The 15801-nt window shown below is 41.1% G+C and overlaps 1 protein-coding gene across 2 annotated transcripts in view; it reads left to right on the forward strand.

The window, feature by feature from the left end:
- The first annotated feature begins 6133 nt into the window (after positions 1–6133).
- LOC120524061 (ankyrin repeat domain-containing protein 10-like) overlaps positions 6134–15801 on the forward strand; it is a 101159-nt gene continuing 91491 nt past the window's right edge. Inside the window, exon 1 of one of the 2 annotated variants that reach the window (XM_039745903.1) lies at positions 6134–6506. In XM_039745903.1, the coding sequence (XP_039601837.1) occupies positions 6306–6506 (201 nt within the window). In that variant the 5' untranslated portion in view covers positions 6134–6305. The remainder of the gene's footprint in view (positions 6507–15801) is intronic. The other variant, XM_039745902.1, reaches the window with a different exon arrangement.

Raw genomic sequence — 15801 nt, forward strand, 5'->3', positions numbered from 1 at the left:
GAAGTTGATATTTCGTGCTTTTTCCCACTGTGTGCCTTTTTTTTCTCTGTACCCTAATAAGCTTTCATATGACACTCAGACGGTGGGCTATGACTCGCCTTTTCACGGCGACTTTGATATCTGACAAATTTTTTATTTCCAGCACTGTGCAACTTTGTGAACTTGAGCTTTCAAGTTTCTCCAACACGCTATGTCACTCGATCAGCTTCCTTTTGTTGATTATACCACGGTTTAATTAAACAAATAGTACGTTTTTCTTTTGCCTCCACTTGGTATTCACTGAAATTCTTATATTTTCCCCCGTGCTTTTCACAGAAGGCTGAGCTTAAGGGCGATTTATATTGATTTGCATATTCAAAGAGGTGTAATTCTGGGAGGAGTTGGGGCGGGACAGAAGGCGCATGCACGAGCATTACCTTTTCATGCTGACCGGGATTTATGGAGCGGAAGAATGCGGAAGATGGAGTACACACAGATTCCTGCATCTGGATTTTTCTGTGCGTAAGCACATTTCAGTTTTTGTGCTTACATCATGTTATAGTGCGAATTCTACGCACAGCGTTATACATGAGGCCCCGGGTGTGGCAGAAGCGTGACCAAATAAGGCTCTGGAAAGGTCCATGTGCCCCCTGGCGGAGGCCCCCATGCTCATAACCCATGGCCCCACTGGAAACCAAGGGGGCTGCCCTCTATCGACCCGGGGAAGAAACTGTCCTGACAATCCTCTTTCGTCTGGTCCTTCCACACTTTGGACGTCCTGGCTGGGCAAGGGCCCTGGCCATCCACCACAGCTGACATGACTCAAATAGCTTGATGCAAACTAGTGCGTTTACACTGTTGTTGACCTGAAACATTGCTTTTTAGAGTTTAAATGAAAGAAGACATAAAAAATGTATAGACATTCAGATAGGTACTATAGACAAATAATAAAAGGCCCTGTATGAGTGACAGGCACATATATATGAAAGGTGTTATAAACAGATGTGGAAGACATGATAAAAGATAGCAAGGGCCATATAATAAGTATATTGTAGATATTCTGATATTGAAGGTACAATTTAAAACATCAACACTGTATACAGTATAGGCAGATAATAAAAGGCACTATATGAGTGACACATAAGAAAGGTTCTATATGAATGGTAATAATAATAATAGTACATTTTATTTATTTGTAGGTGCCTTTCTAAACACTCAAGGACACCAAACAATAGACAAAACACAGATTATAAACAAAAGTAAAATACAAAAGTTAAAATCAGATGGAGCAATTGTTATCAAAGAGAAAAAAAGCAGTCTTAAACAAATGAGTTTTAAGTTTAGATTTGAAAAGTGAAAATCATTCAATATTTCTAAGCTCAGATGGTATTGAGTTCCAGAGCTGGTGCTCTGTTCCCCATGGTGGCAAGACGGACGAAGGGGACAGTCAAGTGGGTGGAGGAAGAGGATCTAAGGGTACGGGAGGGAATGGCAAAATGGAGGAGGTCAGACAGATATGGAGGGGCGAGGTTGTGGATAGCCATAAAAGTTAGTAGGAGAATTTTGAATTGAATTTGGAACTGAACTGGAAGCCAGTGAAGCTGCCGCAAGACGAGAGTGATATGGTGAATAGAGGGGGTTCTAGTAATGATGCGGGCAGCTGAATTCTGGACCAGTTGAAGCTTATAAAGAGATTTGCGAGAAAGACCAAAGAAAAGGGAATTGCAATAATCGAGACAAGGAGTGACAAGGCTATGAACGAGGATAGCAGCGGTGTGGAGAGTGAGGGAGGGGTGAATAGGATTAATATTACACAAGTGGAAATGTGCAGACCGGGAGATTTAATTGATGTGGGACTGAAAGGATAAAGTACTCTCAAGGATGACACCCAAACTCTTAACCTGTAGGGAAGGGTAGACAGAGGGAATTATCAATAACAAATGAAAACTGATCATTTTGGATAATGTTGACACACACATATGATAGGTGCTATGAAAAGATAAAGAAAGGCAGTATAAAAGTTTGGAAGGGCCATATAATAAATGCATACTGTAGATATCCCGATATGAAAAACACTGCAACAGCACTGGAAAAGTTTCATCAGCCAGAGACAAGTGACCACAAGAACGAGCTGACATTACATCAATAGCAGGAGCGCCTATAAAAATGGAAGCTCTGCACAGTTGTGCTTGCTTTTCCAACTAGTGTGGCAAAAGGCAAGCAGTCCTTTTAAGGATAGCGAGCCACCTCAGTGCGCCATGCAAAGAGCAGGGAATCCGTCCATTGCAGTGCTCAGCACGGATGCTACATTGGTGTCAGAAGTGGGATGTGAAGAAAACCTGCAGTTTGACTTAGCAGAGTGGTGAGTGCTTTGGAGACCAAAAACAAACCTGCTTAGCTCTTTGGAGGAGGTCCTGGCAAGTCCCGAGGCTCAGATCTGTAAACCGGAGTACCGTTTGCAGCAACAGCACAAGGCTGGAGACAGCTCAGAGACTGACACCTCTGAAGCTCCACCACTGCTTCACCATCAGCTAAGGTCCATTAGCTGGGTGCACAGACACTGCTTGAGCTTCAGGATCATGGATCTGAGGAAAAGTGTGGCAGATCAATTCGCCACTGACCCCAAGTGAGCTTTAAGAAACGGGACTGGTGGTAAAAATGCGCAGGGAAAGGACAAAAAGCTGTGATGCAGATCTGGGACATGGTTTACAGCGTCAGTTCATTAAAGGAAAACAGCAAACAGACTGTTACATCTGCATCTTCACACAAGGAGGTTCGCCTGCTTGCCTACAACTGACCAGCACTGAACACCTCTGTTGCACAAGACAGCTCTGCACTTAACAACCCAGTTGTGCCACCTGCCAGAACAGCATGCAACATCCCTGCTGTGCCATCTGACAACAAAGCGCTCCCAAATCAGCTGCATGACTGAAGCAGGAGAGAAGACAACCCCGCCATTTTGACGAGTTTGTGCACAGTTGCAAAGAGTTGCAAGTGGCTGCTGGTTACAGCGACTTTGAGGGGAGGGCTATGCAATAGCGCTGGACAAGTTATTTCAGCCAGGGATGAGTCCCCAAAAGAACGAGCTGCCATTACATTATCAATAGCAGGAGCGCCTATAAAAACAGCAGATCTGCACAGTCATAAAAACAGCAGATCTGCACAGTCGCACGCTCTTTTCCAGCTAGTGTGGCAAAAGGCGAGCAGTCCTTTTAAGGATAGTGAGCCACCTCAGAGAGCCATGTAAAGTACTATTTAACACATTAATAATGTATACATACAGCTAATAAAGGGCACTATATGAGTGACAGATATGAAAGCTACTATATGAATTGGAGGCATATATATATAATATACTCAGCAAAAAAAGAAACGTCCTCTGACTTTCAACTGTTTTTACTTTCAGTAAACTTAATGTGTAAATATTTGTATGAACACTAAAAGAGTCAACACCATAAGACGTAAACTAAAAATGTTTCACAATGTGTCCCTGAATGAAGGGAGGCTCAAAATCAAAAGTACCAGTCGGTATCTGGTGTGGCCACCAGCTGCTTGAAGTACTGCAGTGCATCTCCTCCTCATGGACTGGACCAGATTTGTCAGTTCTTGCTGCGAGATGTTACCCCACTCTTCCACCAAGGCACCTGCAAGTTTCTGGACATTTCTGGGGGGAATGGCCCTAGCCATCGATCCAAATCGATCCCGCTCCAGGGTACAGGCCTCTTTGTAACGCTCATTCCTTCGACGATAAACACGAATACGTCCATCACCCTTGGTGAGACAAAACCGTGACTCATCAGTGAAGAGCACTTTTTGCCACTCCTGTCTGGTCCAGCGAAGGTGGGTTTGTGCCCATAGGCGGCGTTGTTGCTGGTGATGTCTGGTAAGGACCTGCCTTACAACAGGCCTACAAGCCCTCAGTCCAGCCTCTCTCAGCCTATTGCGGACAGTCTGAGCACTGATGGAGGGATTGTGTGTTCCTGTGTGACTCGGGCAGTTGTTGTGGCCATCCTGTACCTGTCACAAAGGTGTGATATTCGGATGTACCGATCCTGTGCAGGTGTTGTTACACGTGGTCTTCCACTGCGAGGATGATCAGCTGTCCTTCCTGTCTCCCTGTAGCGCTGTCTTAGGCGTCTCACAGTGCGGACATGGCAATTTATTGCCCTAGCCACATCAGCAGTCTTCATGCCTCCCTGCAGCATGCCTAATGCACGTTCACGCAGATGAGCAGGGACCCTGGGCATCTTTCACAGTCGGTAGACAAGTCTCTTTAGTGTCCTGCGTTTTTAGAACTGTGACCTTAAATGCCTACTTTCTGTCAGCTGTTAAGGTCTTAACGACCATTCCACAGGTGCATGTTAATGAATTGATTATGGTTAATTGAACATGCATGGAAAACATTGTTTAAACCCTTTACAATGAAGATCTGTAAAGTTATTTGGATTTTTAAAACATTATTGTTGAAATACACAGTCCTGAAAAAGGGACGTTTGTTTTTTTGCTGAGTATATAAAAGGTACTATAAAAGATAAAGAAAAATATTGACAGATAGATATATGTGAAAGATGCTGTGTAAATGACAGATTTATAGGTGTGAAATGTGTTGTAAAATATAGATGAACAGTTAAACTGCTCTAGATAGATAAAGAAAGGCACTATACAAGACAGAAAGAACACTATAGGATAAAAAGATAGATATTAAAAGCACTACAAGATAAAGGGCAGTGGTAGCGCTGCTGCCTCGCAGTAAGGAGACTTGGGTTTGCTTTCTGGGTCCTCCCTGCGTGGAGCTTGTATGTTCTCCCCATGTCTGCGTGGGTTTCCTCCCACAGTCCAAAGACATGCAGGTTAGGTGCATTGGCATTCCTAAACTGTCCCTAGTGTGTGCCCTGTGGTGGGCTGGCACCCTGCCCGGGGTTTGTTCCTGCCTTGCGCCCTGTGCTGGCTGGGATTGGCTCCAGCAGACCCCCCCCATGACCCTGTAGTTAGGTTATAGCAGGTTGGACAGTGACGGACTATAAGATAGACTAACGATAATTTGTCCAACTGGGAAATGTAGCTTTTACAGAAGTGCAAGAAATATAGACGTTACATATGGCAAGCCAAATCATCATTATATTACAAAATGTATTTGTATAGAACATTTTCATATACAGGATGTAGCACAGTAAAGCTTTTAAAAATGTTAAAGAAATAGCTGCAAGAAAAGAAAAACAAATTAAATTAGGTAAGAATAATCTTTTAGGTAAGGCTTAGTGTGGGTGTGTGTTTGTTCTTTATACAGTTCCACGCCCTTGGCCCAAACTCAAAATTTTCACACATAATGCCTCTTTGTCACCATGAGAAACTAGACTATTTTGGAACCCAAAACAAATTACCATGGGTGGTCTTTTTTTACTACTGTGTTTTAAAGGCAGTGCATTCGTCTGGATTTCGAGGTTGGAAATAAATTAATTTAGTGAAGTAAATTAATGTAATGTTATCTGCTGCCAAGTAGATGCTTAATAGTTCTGGCGGGTTAAGCTGCGAACGAATAAAAAACGGTTCATTAAAAAAAAGATATATATATATATTTACATCTTGCCTGAAGAAAGGGCCTGAGTTGCCGGGAAAACTTCCATGTTGTAATCTTTTTGTTAGCCAATAAAAGATGGCATTTTGCTTGACTTCTCACTACATTCATAATGGCTAACACGGTACAACACCCTAGTACTGTAGAAAGACTCTGTAAAACACACACAAGAATTTAAAAAGGCCCTGAGCGTTAAACGTGCACGTCATGAAAGACACGAGTATTATGTAGCTTACGTAGAAAGATAGATACATTAGAAACATAGGAAAGACGATTTGAGACATATATATTATAGCATATAAATGGCTATATACAGTAGCTTGCTGGTTAATTTTCACTCATGCACGTCGGCTTATAGCAAACCACACTACTCCATATTTGTTTTATCGCGAAAAGTGTAATTGGACAGAACGAACACCGAACAGTGCATTACGATCATTTCACACGTCCGTTCGGCCCCAGTGAGCCTGCGTCAGACTCGTTCCATGCCGAGATTTCCAAGTGCACGTTGCAGCGTTGGCTCCCGGCGTCTGAAATCCATTCCGGGTTTTATCGCATCTTCTGAAGTTTCCTTTACGCGAGTGTGCCGAGGGCTGGCTCGCTAGCTCTGTCGTTGGCTCTTTGTTTTCGCCTACAGCGTGCGAGTCTAGTCGGAGGAGCTCGTTTAACTGGAAGCGGACGCCCCGGCCTCACTTCTGTCAAAAAGCCACGAAAGTGCCTTGCCGACAATTGATGCGTTCCTGTCTCTGGGATGATGTCGGTGTGCTTGGAGTCGGGCTTTTCCAGCGAAGAGGTGCTGAGCGTGCGTTTCCCGCTGCATAGAGCCTGTAGGGACGGCGATGTGGGCGCCTTGTGCGCACTGCTCCAGCGATGCGAAACCCGGGCGGACTTGAGCGCCGAAGACTCCTTCTACGGCTGGACTCCCATACACTGGGCTGCGCATTTCGGAAAGGTAAAGCTCAATCCTCTTGATGTCTCCTACACACACTGGACGACAGTCCGCCATTACAGGAGCGGGTGAAAATCTCCGAGTGCACCTTTTTATTGTCCCGCAGACGGGGGTGGGGGAAGAAAGGCGGCCAGCCTTACAGTGGTGCCTGCGAGACAGAGTTGAGCTCTCGCTTATGGGAGTAGAGTAGAAGGTGAACGGAGATAGCTGGTATAAAATGCTGAGTCTGTATTTTCGTTCAGGTGGGGGGGGCGAATTTGCACAGAACCTGCCTTTGTAAACGGCCTGTGCCGCTTCCCCTAACACGTATGATTTGTCAAGACAACGAAGTAGGAAACGGGTCCACATCGGCCAGACTGGCTCAGCCGCCTCAGGGCCTCGCACAAAAGGGAACAACGAATTCGGAGGCAGCGCACAATTGGCACACGGGAGACCTGTTCTGGAGCGGCCGTCCTGCGATTGGATGCGAGAGAGCCAATCACAGAGCAGGCGCCAAGTCCAAAACATATTCCAGAGGCTTCGGGGCCAAGGCGGGCTTTCGTCAATTTACACGCATGACTGACAGTGCGCACTAAAAACGCGGCATTTGAAGTAAATTATTTTTTTCATGGTGTTTTCAGGAGTTTTTTTCAGTGTATATTCAGAAGTTTATAGTTACAATTTATTTGCCGTTTTTTTTATTAGTATCATCTAGTGATGCGGAAAATGAAGCCTCTTGAGGCTTTGAGGCTTTCTTTCTATTTGTGACAAGTACGTTGTACCGTGTTAGCCATTATGAATGTTTGCTTGCATATTGTAATCTTTTTAGTTAGCAAATAAAAGGTGTCATTTTGCTTGGCTTTTCTCTATTTGTGACAATAAAGATTCATAGCTTTGAAGCCTCGGCCCCAGTATAAACAGCGACATCTGGTGGTCAACTTAGGTCAAGGCAAGTTCTTAAGAGCACAAGTGAAACAGCATTCACTGTTTCAGTCTCCTGTCTCCAGTAAAAGGTCAGGCAAGTCTGTGTTCGTTTTATTCTGCTCAAGGTCCTTCTACATTTATACTATTTAACTTTTGAATGTTGTTTTCCGCTGTTAGTCGCCATCTGTCACCAAAGCTCTTAGACTCTCTCTCTTTCCTCACAACCCAACATTGTTGAAAAAGAATGATCAATTTTATATAGGCTACCTGTTAGTTTAGCACCAAAGCTGTCAAACCAATAAAGTGCGCTATGAAGCACTGCTGATGTTTGAAGCTTCAAACGTCATGGGTCACGTGACAGCGATTTTTTGACACAAGCTTCGACAAAGTGATTCGTCCCACTACTCTTTCAGATTGACTGACACAAGCTTCGATGCTTCTGTATCATTTTCCCATCTCTAGTATTATCTCAACTCCTTTGAGTAGAGTTTACAGTTTGTTCCATAATTGTAACTATAGTACAAAAAAATGGAACCTTTGAATGTATTTATGTCAAGATTTTCCACCTTTGTAAATTAAATAAATCCTAATAAAAATTGACCCATTAGGTTTATTAAATATACTTATTGGATTTTGCAATATGTTCACATTATAAGCCTGCCACATGAGGCAAGATCTTGCGTGGAGCTCCAGACTGAGGGCGATTGATGGCGATTTTATATTTCTTCCATTTTCTAATAATCACACCAACGGTTGTCACCTTCTCACCAAACATCTTGCTGATGGCCTTGTAGCTCATTCCAGCCTTGTGTAGGTCTTGTCCATGATGTCCTTTGACAGCTCTTTGGTGTTGCCCGTGGTGGTGGAGAGGTTGGAATGGAAGAAATTGATTCTGTGGACAGGTGTGCTTAAATACACGTAACAGGTTGAGATCAGAAATATCTGGAATTAATTGATTGTAATCTGTGTGTCACATGAGCACACAGCCAATCTGTGGGAGCCAGAATTCTGGCTGTGTTGTAGGGGATCAAATACTTACAGTATTTCTCTCCATGACATGCAAATCAATTTATAACATTTATGTAATGGGATGGCATGGTGCTGCAGTGGTAGCACTACTGCCTCGCAGTAAGGAGACCTGGGTTCGCTTCCCAGGTTCTCCCTGCATGGAGTTTGCATGTTCTCCCCCTGTCTGTGTGTGTTGGTGTGTGTGTGCCCTGCGGTGGGCTGGCACCCTACCCGAGGTTTGTTTCCTGCCTTGCGCCCTGTGTTGGCTGGGATTGGCTCCAGCAGACCCCCGTGACCCTGTAGTTAGGATATAGCTGGTTGGATGATGGATAGATGTCATCCATCACAGACAGAATTCATAAAGCGCTGAACAATAAAAGAAATTAAATATTAAAACAAAATACTGTACAAAGCACTGACAATACAAAAATCACCCACAGAATGACAGCAATACCCAAATGCCGTTCTGAAATAAATGCATTCCCAGTTGACACCTGAACCATTCAACTGATTCTGCCAATGTCTAAGTATGTGGAAGATCGTTTCATAGCCTTGGATCATGCAGGCTTCGGAGACCGCCAGGAAACATGGCAATGATCTGATCTGCACTAAGCCAACAACACATCCATCCCAAAAAACAAATCCAGAGGAAATTTAATTCTCACCAACAAAGCCACTGAGCTTTCCTTGCGTCCTTTCTGTCCCCACTGGAGCTGACAAATTGGAGCGTACCAGAATTGAGATGGTGTTTCTGATAGAAGTGGTGGGACAAACGTTTTATTTTCACCAAGGTCATATCCCATCAGTTCGTCGGCAGCAAGTTGAAAGTAGCAACAAAATGATTACAACAAAGAACTGGATCCATTCACATTGAGCAACAGAAAGAAAAACAAGTATAGCGGTTTGGATAATGGATGGCTGGATGGATGAAGTAGAACCAAGACCAATTCATGGCAAGGCACACACAGATGCCATCTTGTCCAAGTGTCGCCAACAACAAAAAGACATATTTGGAGGTCAGAAGTTTCAGGTTCTTGGTCAGAATTATCAACTGGAACGCCCCCACAAGTCAGAAGTCACAAGAGCGTACAGCCACTGTTCCCAAGTTACTGATTATGTACTGTAGATTAAGTCTGTGACTGGTAATTGCCAGAAAAGTCCAATAGAGTGACAGGGCTATTAGATTTCAAGCCCTGATTCCAGATAGGAAAAAATGGTCCCATCTGCCAACTTCCAGAGCTTTGTGATTCAAGAGTGCTTCTCAGTAGCCTTTGACAGTGTGCATCACACATCCTTCTATATAAAAGCGGTCAGGATTGTCCTTCCGTCCCGTGAGTGCTACGCAGGCGCGGAGTTTCACACACCCGTCCATTTTGCAATGCACGATGGGATTTGTAGTTTCGTTTTTCCAGGTAAAAGATGATTTTCTACCCCAGACTGTGCGATATCTTCTTCTTTCTTACTATATAAAAGCGGTCGGGATTATCCTTCCATCCCGTGAGTGGAAAGCGTAGCGGTATTCCGCTTATCACAAACTTACTACTTGCAGCTTGCGGTACAAAGCAATATGATGTGAGCAGAGTTCTGGTGCTCCCATCGTTCCCTTGCTTTTGTGCGCGATGCGCTGGAAAAATAGACAAAATGATGTCTCTGGAAATAATTAATGTTGGAGTACAAATGCCATGCTGCGTAGTAAATATCAGGGGGGTTCAAAAGGGCGACCACAATAGAGAAAAAAAGTTAAAATTTCATCACAAAAATAACAAACTATGAGTATTAAAGTAATACCGCTCAAATGCAATATAACCAAATTAATGAGTTTGTATAAAATACCAAATTGATCTACATATTGAATTGCCTTAAGAAGTGGTCAACTTAAAAGTCGGTCGCCTTAAAAGGCAGGTCAGCCTAGTATGATTTAAAGAGTGATAAATTCTTGGAATTCTGTTTATGTTAGGTGACTTGAATTTAATAGAAGTATATGAAAGGGCAGGAGAAAAATAAGATGCAGTTAAGTGATTTCTCAAAGATGTATAAAACTCGTGATATCACACAAAAACCTTTTACAGAAAACTATTTCTAGATATAATTGTACAGCAAGTGGCATCTGAACTTTACTGGAGGTGTGTATTTTAATTGACTTGTCACCAGCGAAGCTGCAGAGGTCTGCAGTTGGGACTGTTTTGGAGATGGACAGTTGTTTTCCACCTCATTTTTATAAGGCTGAACAGTTTCTATGTTGACAGTTGAGCATCAGTCGGTTGCTATTTTGGGAAAGTTGTAAGAATGAGTAATGTGTTTTTTTTTAATAAAGAGAATGAACTGCAAACAGAAACTAAAGCACAGTTCAAGCAAAATGTAGTCAAAACATATGCAGTACAAACATGTTCCAAACAGAATTCCATCAAACTAAACCCTCAATCCACGTAAAACCACACAAGGTTTAAAGATAGGCTTTTGTTCTAAACTTGAAACCTTTGAAAGAAGCTTCTAAACTTGACTTTTTTTTTTTTTCATAAATCAAATACTGTATCTAAGTGTAAGCCTCTCAATGGAAAAAATATTTAAACCTACTATAATAACTTTCTAACCATATTCTTTCATTATTTGAAAACATAGGCTTTGAGTCCAGTCCAGTATAGACAAACTGGAAAAGGAAATAGATACAGAGATTATTGTGTTGTATTGACCCCCAGTTTTGGACACATACTGCATGCCCAACCTACCTGAAAAAAGGGTCTCTCTTTGAACTGCCTTTCCTAAGGTTTCTTCCATTTTTTTTTCCCCTAAAAGGGTTTTTTTGGGAGTTTTTTCCTTGTCTTCTTAGAAAGTCAAGGCTGGGGGGCTGTCAAGAGGCAGGGCCTGTTAAAGCCCATTGCAACACTTCTTGCATGATTTTGGGCTCTACAAAATAAAATTGTATTGTAGTATAAATTGGGAAAGGTTATATATGGAAATTACATTTCCATCATAATTAATAAGGAAAACACAGGCTTCTTAAACACAACAATTTCGAAAAATGACGTGTGCTTTTTTATTTTATTATTATTATTATTGTTATCATGCTTATTTTAACTTCACCTGTTTGTTCTCTGGTACAAATCTTGAAATCGATATTTAACCCACTTCTTATTGTTCAAAGACTTGAAATTTTGCACACTTACTCTCTTCCGATGACAATACATGAATCAATAATCAGTTTCACTAATTGATCAATTAATCCATGTTAATTGATTCTTTGATGGCTGAATATTTTTTCCAAAAAGCAGTTTCCTGAAAAGTAATGGCTTCACACAGAAATCAAAATAAAACATCTGTTACTGCATGTTGTGGCTGACAGTTTGACAAGAATGTACAGCAGGCTTGCTGCCAGTCTGTCTTCACGTGGCTAGGGCAGAAGCAGCGGTCACAGTCACAATGCATTGCAATCTGGTTTCTACCACTGTTCAGCACCACGATTGGGGACCAGTCAGCAGAAGCTGGAAACTCACATTCATTTTTGATCACTTGCATCAAAATTGGAGTCCGTCAAGTCATAGTCGAATTCAGAGATAATAGGCAAAACGTCATCCACGGAGCATTTTGCTTTATACATTCGTTTTGATCTCTCGCCAGATATTAGTGGCATGTTTGCACCTTGCTGCTCACGAGAGCACAGGAAATCTCGGTCAAAACCATTTAAGCTAACTTTCCTTCTAGCAACGAGAGTCCAACTCAAACATAACGGTTGAATTTATCACAGTTTACAGATAATTACCATCTTCAGCTCTCCTTTTGACAAGAGTTGACATCAGCCCTGAAAGAGTTAAGAAATGAAATTTTCATATGAAGAATAGTTAAAGATTTAACCAATAGATTGCTCTAGTACCGGATAGAAATATTAAAGGAAGTGTTAAAACATTGATTACAAAATGATACTGAAACAAATGCCGAGAGTAATATATATATATATATATATATATATATATATATATATATATATATATATTAAAAACACACTTATATTAAGTTAAAAAGTGTACTAAAAAGCAAAAAATAAGTCTCTCACACATCACTCGTAAAATAAAAGTGTGGGCACGTTTCATCAATCAATATTCAAATAACACTTCTTAAAATCTTAACAAAAGCACCCACCTTTTATTTTACAAGTTTATTTTTATTTTTAGTACACTTTTTAACTTAATATAAGCGTGTTTTTTAAAAAGTATTTATACATTATTATATTATTTTATATATATATAAAAGTAATTCTTAATGATACCTACAGCAAAATGGGACGATTAAGCATTGCAGTAGGAGCTTGTGAGAGTTCAGATTATCCATGCATGATTCCGAGAGCTGTGTAACAAGAAAGTACAGTTTAAAGTTGTTCCCTGTTTACATTAATGAACAAAAAAGAGTCTTGTTGAGTTTATTTTAGAATAACAATAATGAATGTTTTCCAAAATGTCTGAACTGATCCTTACAGAGAAATGTTGTCATTATTATAAATTTGAAATATAAGTTATTGAGCACAAGGCAGAAACTAACTAACCTTGAGCCAGGCGCCTGCAGGGTTTGCACTTTGTGATTGTGTCTGGATGGGTTTTCCTCTAGCACCTTGAACCTTTTTTTTAGATGAATTGAATATTTTGAAGATGAATGATTGAGTTTGTGTGTATGCCAAAAAATAGGAGATGTAAAAATGGTGTTTTTCACATAATAAATAGAATTTAAAGGCAGGTGTTAGTAATATCCTATTATCCCTAACCATAATTTCCCCTTGGGAGAAATAAAGTGTCTATCTATCCATCTATCCATCCATCCTCCAACCTGCTATATCTTAACTACAGTATTTTGCCAAAAGTGTAATCTGCACAAGAAAGATATATTTATTTCCCAGTAATCCACAGATGTTCCTGAAATTCATACGGGTACCGTGCTTTCTCTTAATGGTTTTCAAAGGCATCTGATCAAGCAAATAAACACAACAAGCAGACAGGTACATCTCCCTAGCACGAGTTGTTTTTGTTACTTTACATTTTGTGGTAGGCATTACTAGATGTTTTCTTGTAGGTGATACATACATATTCTATTTAATATAACAGCTATTGTTCTTTATTAATGAGTTGTTTCCTGTTTCTTTACTTTGGTGGGGTTTTTTTTTGCCATGAATAAAATGTATAATCTACCCAAAATATCTGCTCTGTAATTAATCTTTGTAATCCATAGGTTCTAGTTCCTGAATGTTTAAAAATGCTTTGTAATTGTTGATAGTTTGTTTATTTATATAAATATAATTCTTTGTATTTTACTGTCCAGTAAAACCTTGGATTGTGAGTAACTTGGTCTGCAAGTGTTTTGCAAGATGAGCTAAAATTTTTAATAAATTTTAACTTGATAAACAAGCGAGGTCTTCCAATACGAGTAGTACGTATACACTTTGTCTGCCAAGCATCACGTGATCACAACAGAGCCCCGATGGTGGTTCTCTTTCTCGCTGCGGGATTGTGGGTAATCGTCTCCCATTCTGGTCTCAGTCGGTGTGCTTCACTCATATAGTCAACATCTGTACGAGCGTATACTGTTTACTATAGCAAGGTGACCCGTGTGTGTGTGTTGTAATGTGTGAGTCCCTGTCTTACACCCCAAAACACGAAGCTGAGTCTCAGTACTTTAGCAACACCACCTTTATTCAGCTTGAAACAGGAACAGCACGGTTATTTATTGTAGCGGGATCTGCCGCTCTCCTATACACAGACACAGCAGTCAGGCAGGGTCGTGTCCATATCAGTGGGCATGTAATCCTGTGCCCTGCATTTATAATGTTTCTTGTATCACCCATCAACGGCAGGCACTTATAACATGTCCGTAATCCTTTCGGATTCGCTTTTACTGCAAACTGCTACAGTGCTGGGTGCCTGCGGTTGCTTAGGGATGCTCTTCTGCGTGTCGTTCTGTTGGGTTGAATCCCAAAAGAGTTTAGAAACTACAGCGCGTAAAGAATTTTTAAATTTTGTGTCCAAGTGTAGTGCCTCTTCAGGCAAATAGGTTTCTTGTTAAAGTCGCAAAAAAAGAAGATTCCAGTGAGCCAACAGATAGCAGGGATTCCGTTAGTTAAAAGTGAAAGTCGTTATACACAATAACCCTCCTCTTTCTCGTCTCCCTCACACCAGCCATGATTCTTTTCAAAAGTAAAGTGCAGGTTAATTTATTTTTTGTATTTTTACTTTATATTTTGTATTAATCATTTTTATATGAATAGTTTTGGGTTGTGGAACGAATCATCCGAGTTTCCATTATTTCTTATGGGGAAATTCGCTTTGATATATGATTTCTTTGGATTACAAGCACGTTTCCAGAGCGAATTATGCTCGCAATCCAAGGTTCCACTGTATTACCAGTGTAAAACTAATTAGTTTTTAAACAGAGGTAGCAAGGAAACATCACTTTCTCCACATTTTTCTTTCTTCCTTCTATGGACTGAATCAGAATTTCAGCTGTTGAGAAGGCAATGCCAGATTTCCAGGGCAACATTATTTCATTTGAAAACAAATAGTGTGGAACATTTTTTTCTGCATCAGTCATCAGTAGGCTGAAAGCAATGCATTTTTTTTAAGGTGGCACCAGCAGTAATGAAAAACTGTTTTATTTTTGTATCTTTGTCTGCATGTCAACTCTTCAAGATTGTGGTGGCATTTTATAGAGTAGGTTTCTGACAAGTGGCTAAAATCTGTGGTGGTTTCTGGGTTTGTGTATTTGTGTGTCTGTTAGCCCAGCCCAACATCCCCATTTAGGCCATGACTCTGTTAAATGAGCGCCAGCTCTGGACTGATTTGAAAATATACAGAACGGATCAACAAAATGTTGGCCTTCTTTTGTGGAACTTGTCCAAGAAAAGCTTTCCATGAAGGATTTACACCTGCCGCTGCTCATCGTAAGAACAGAGCTTGGTTTCTCAAAGCAGACATGACTCTTGTCTTTTATGATAATCTAGCACAAGTGGCTGTGGCTGATTAAGTTCAGTTGAAAAGGGTGACAGGGCAGATCCGAGCAACTTTAGGCCAGTAAGCTTAGCATGCATCACAGGAAAATTAATGGAAGGAATTATTAAGGATAAGATTGAGCAACACATGGCAAGGACAGGAGTTACTCTGAACAGTCAGCGTGGGGTCAGAAGAGGGAGGTCGTGTTTTACTAACATGGAATTCTATGAGGAAGCAACAAAAGGATACGACCAGAGTGGAGCAGGTGGGATTTATCTGGACTTTCAGAAAGCATTTGATAAGGTGCCACATGAGAGGGTGGGCATCAAACTAAAATAAGTGGGAGTTCTGGGTGTGGTGTGTAGATGGGTGCAGAATTGGCTCAGACACAGGAAGCAGAGGATGATGTTGTGAGGAACCTC

This window comes from Polypterus senegalus, chromosome 2 (genome assembly GCF_016835505.1).
Source record: "Polypterus senegalus isolate Bchr_013 chromosome 2, ASM1683550v1, whole genome shotgun sequence".
Lineage (NCBI taxonomy): Eukaryota > Metazoa > Chordata > Cladistia > Polypteriformes > Polypteridae > Polypterus > Polypterus senegalus.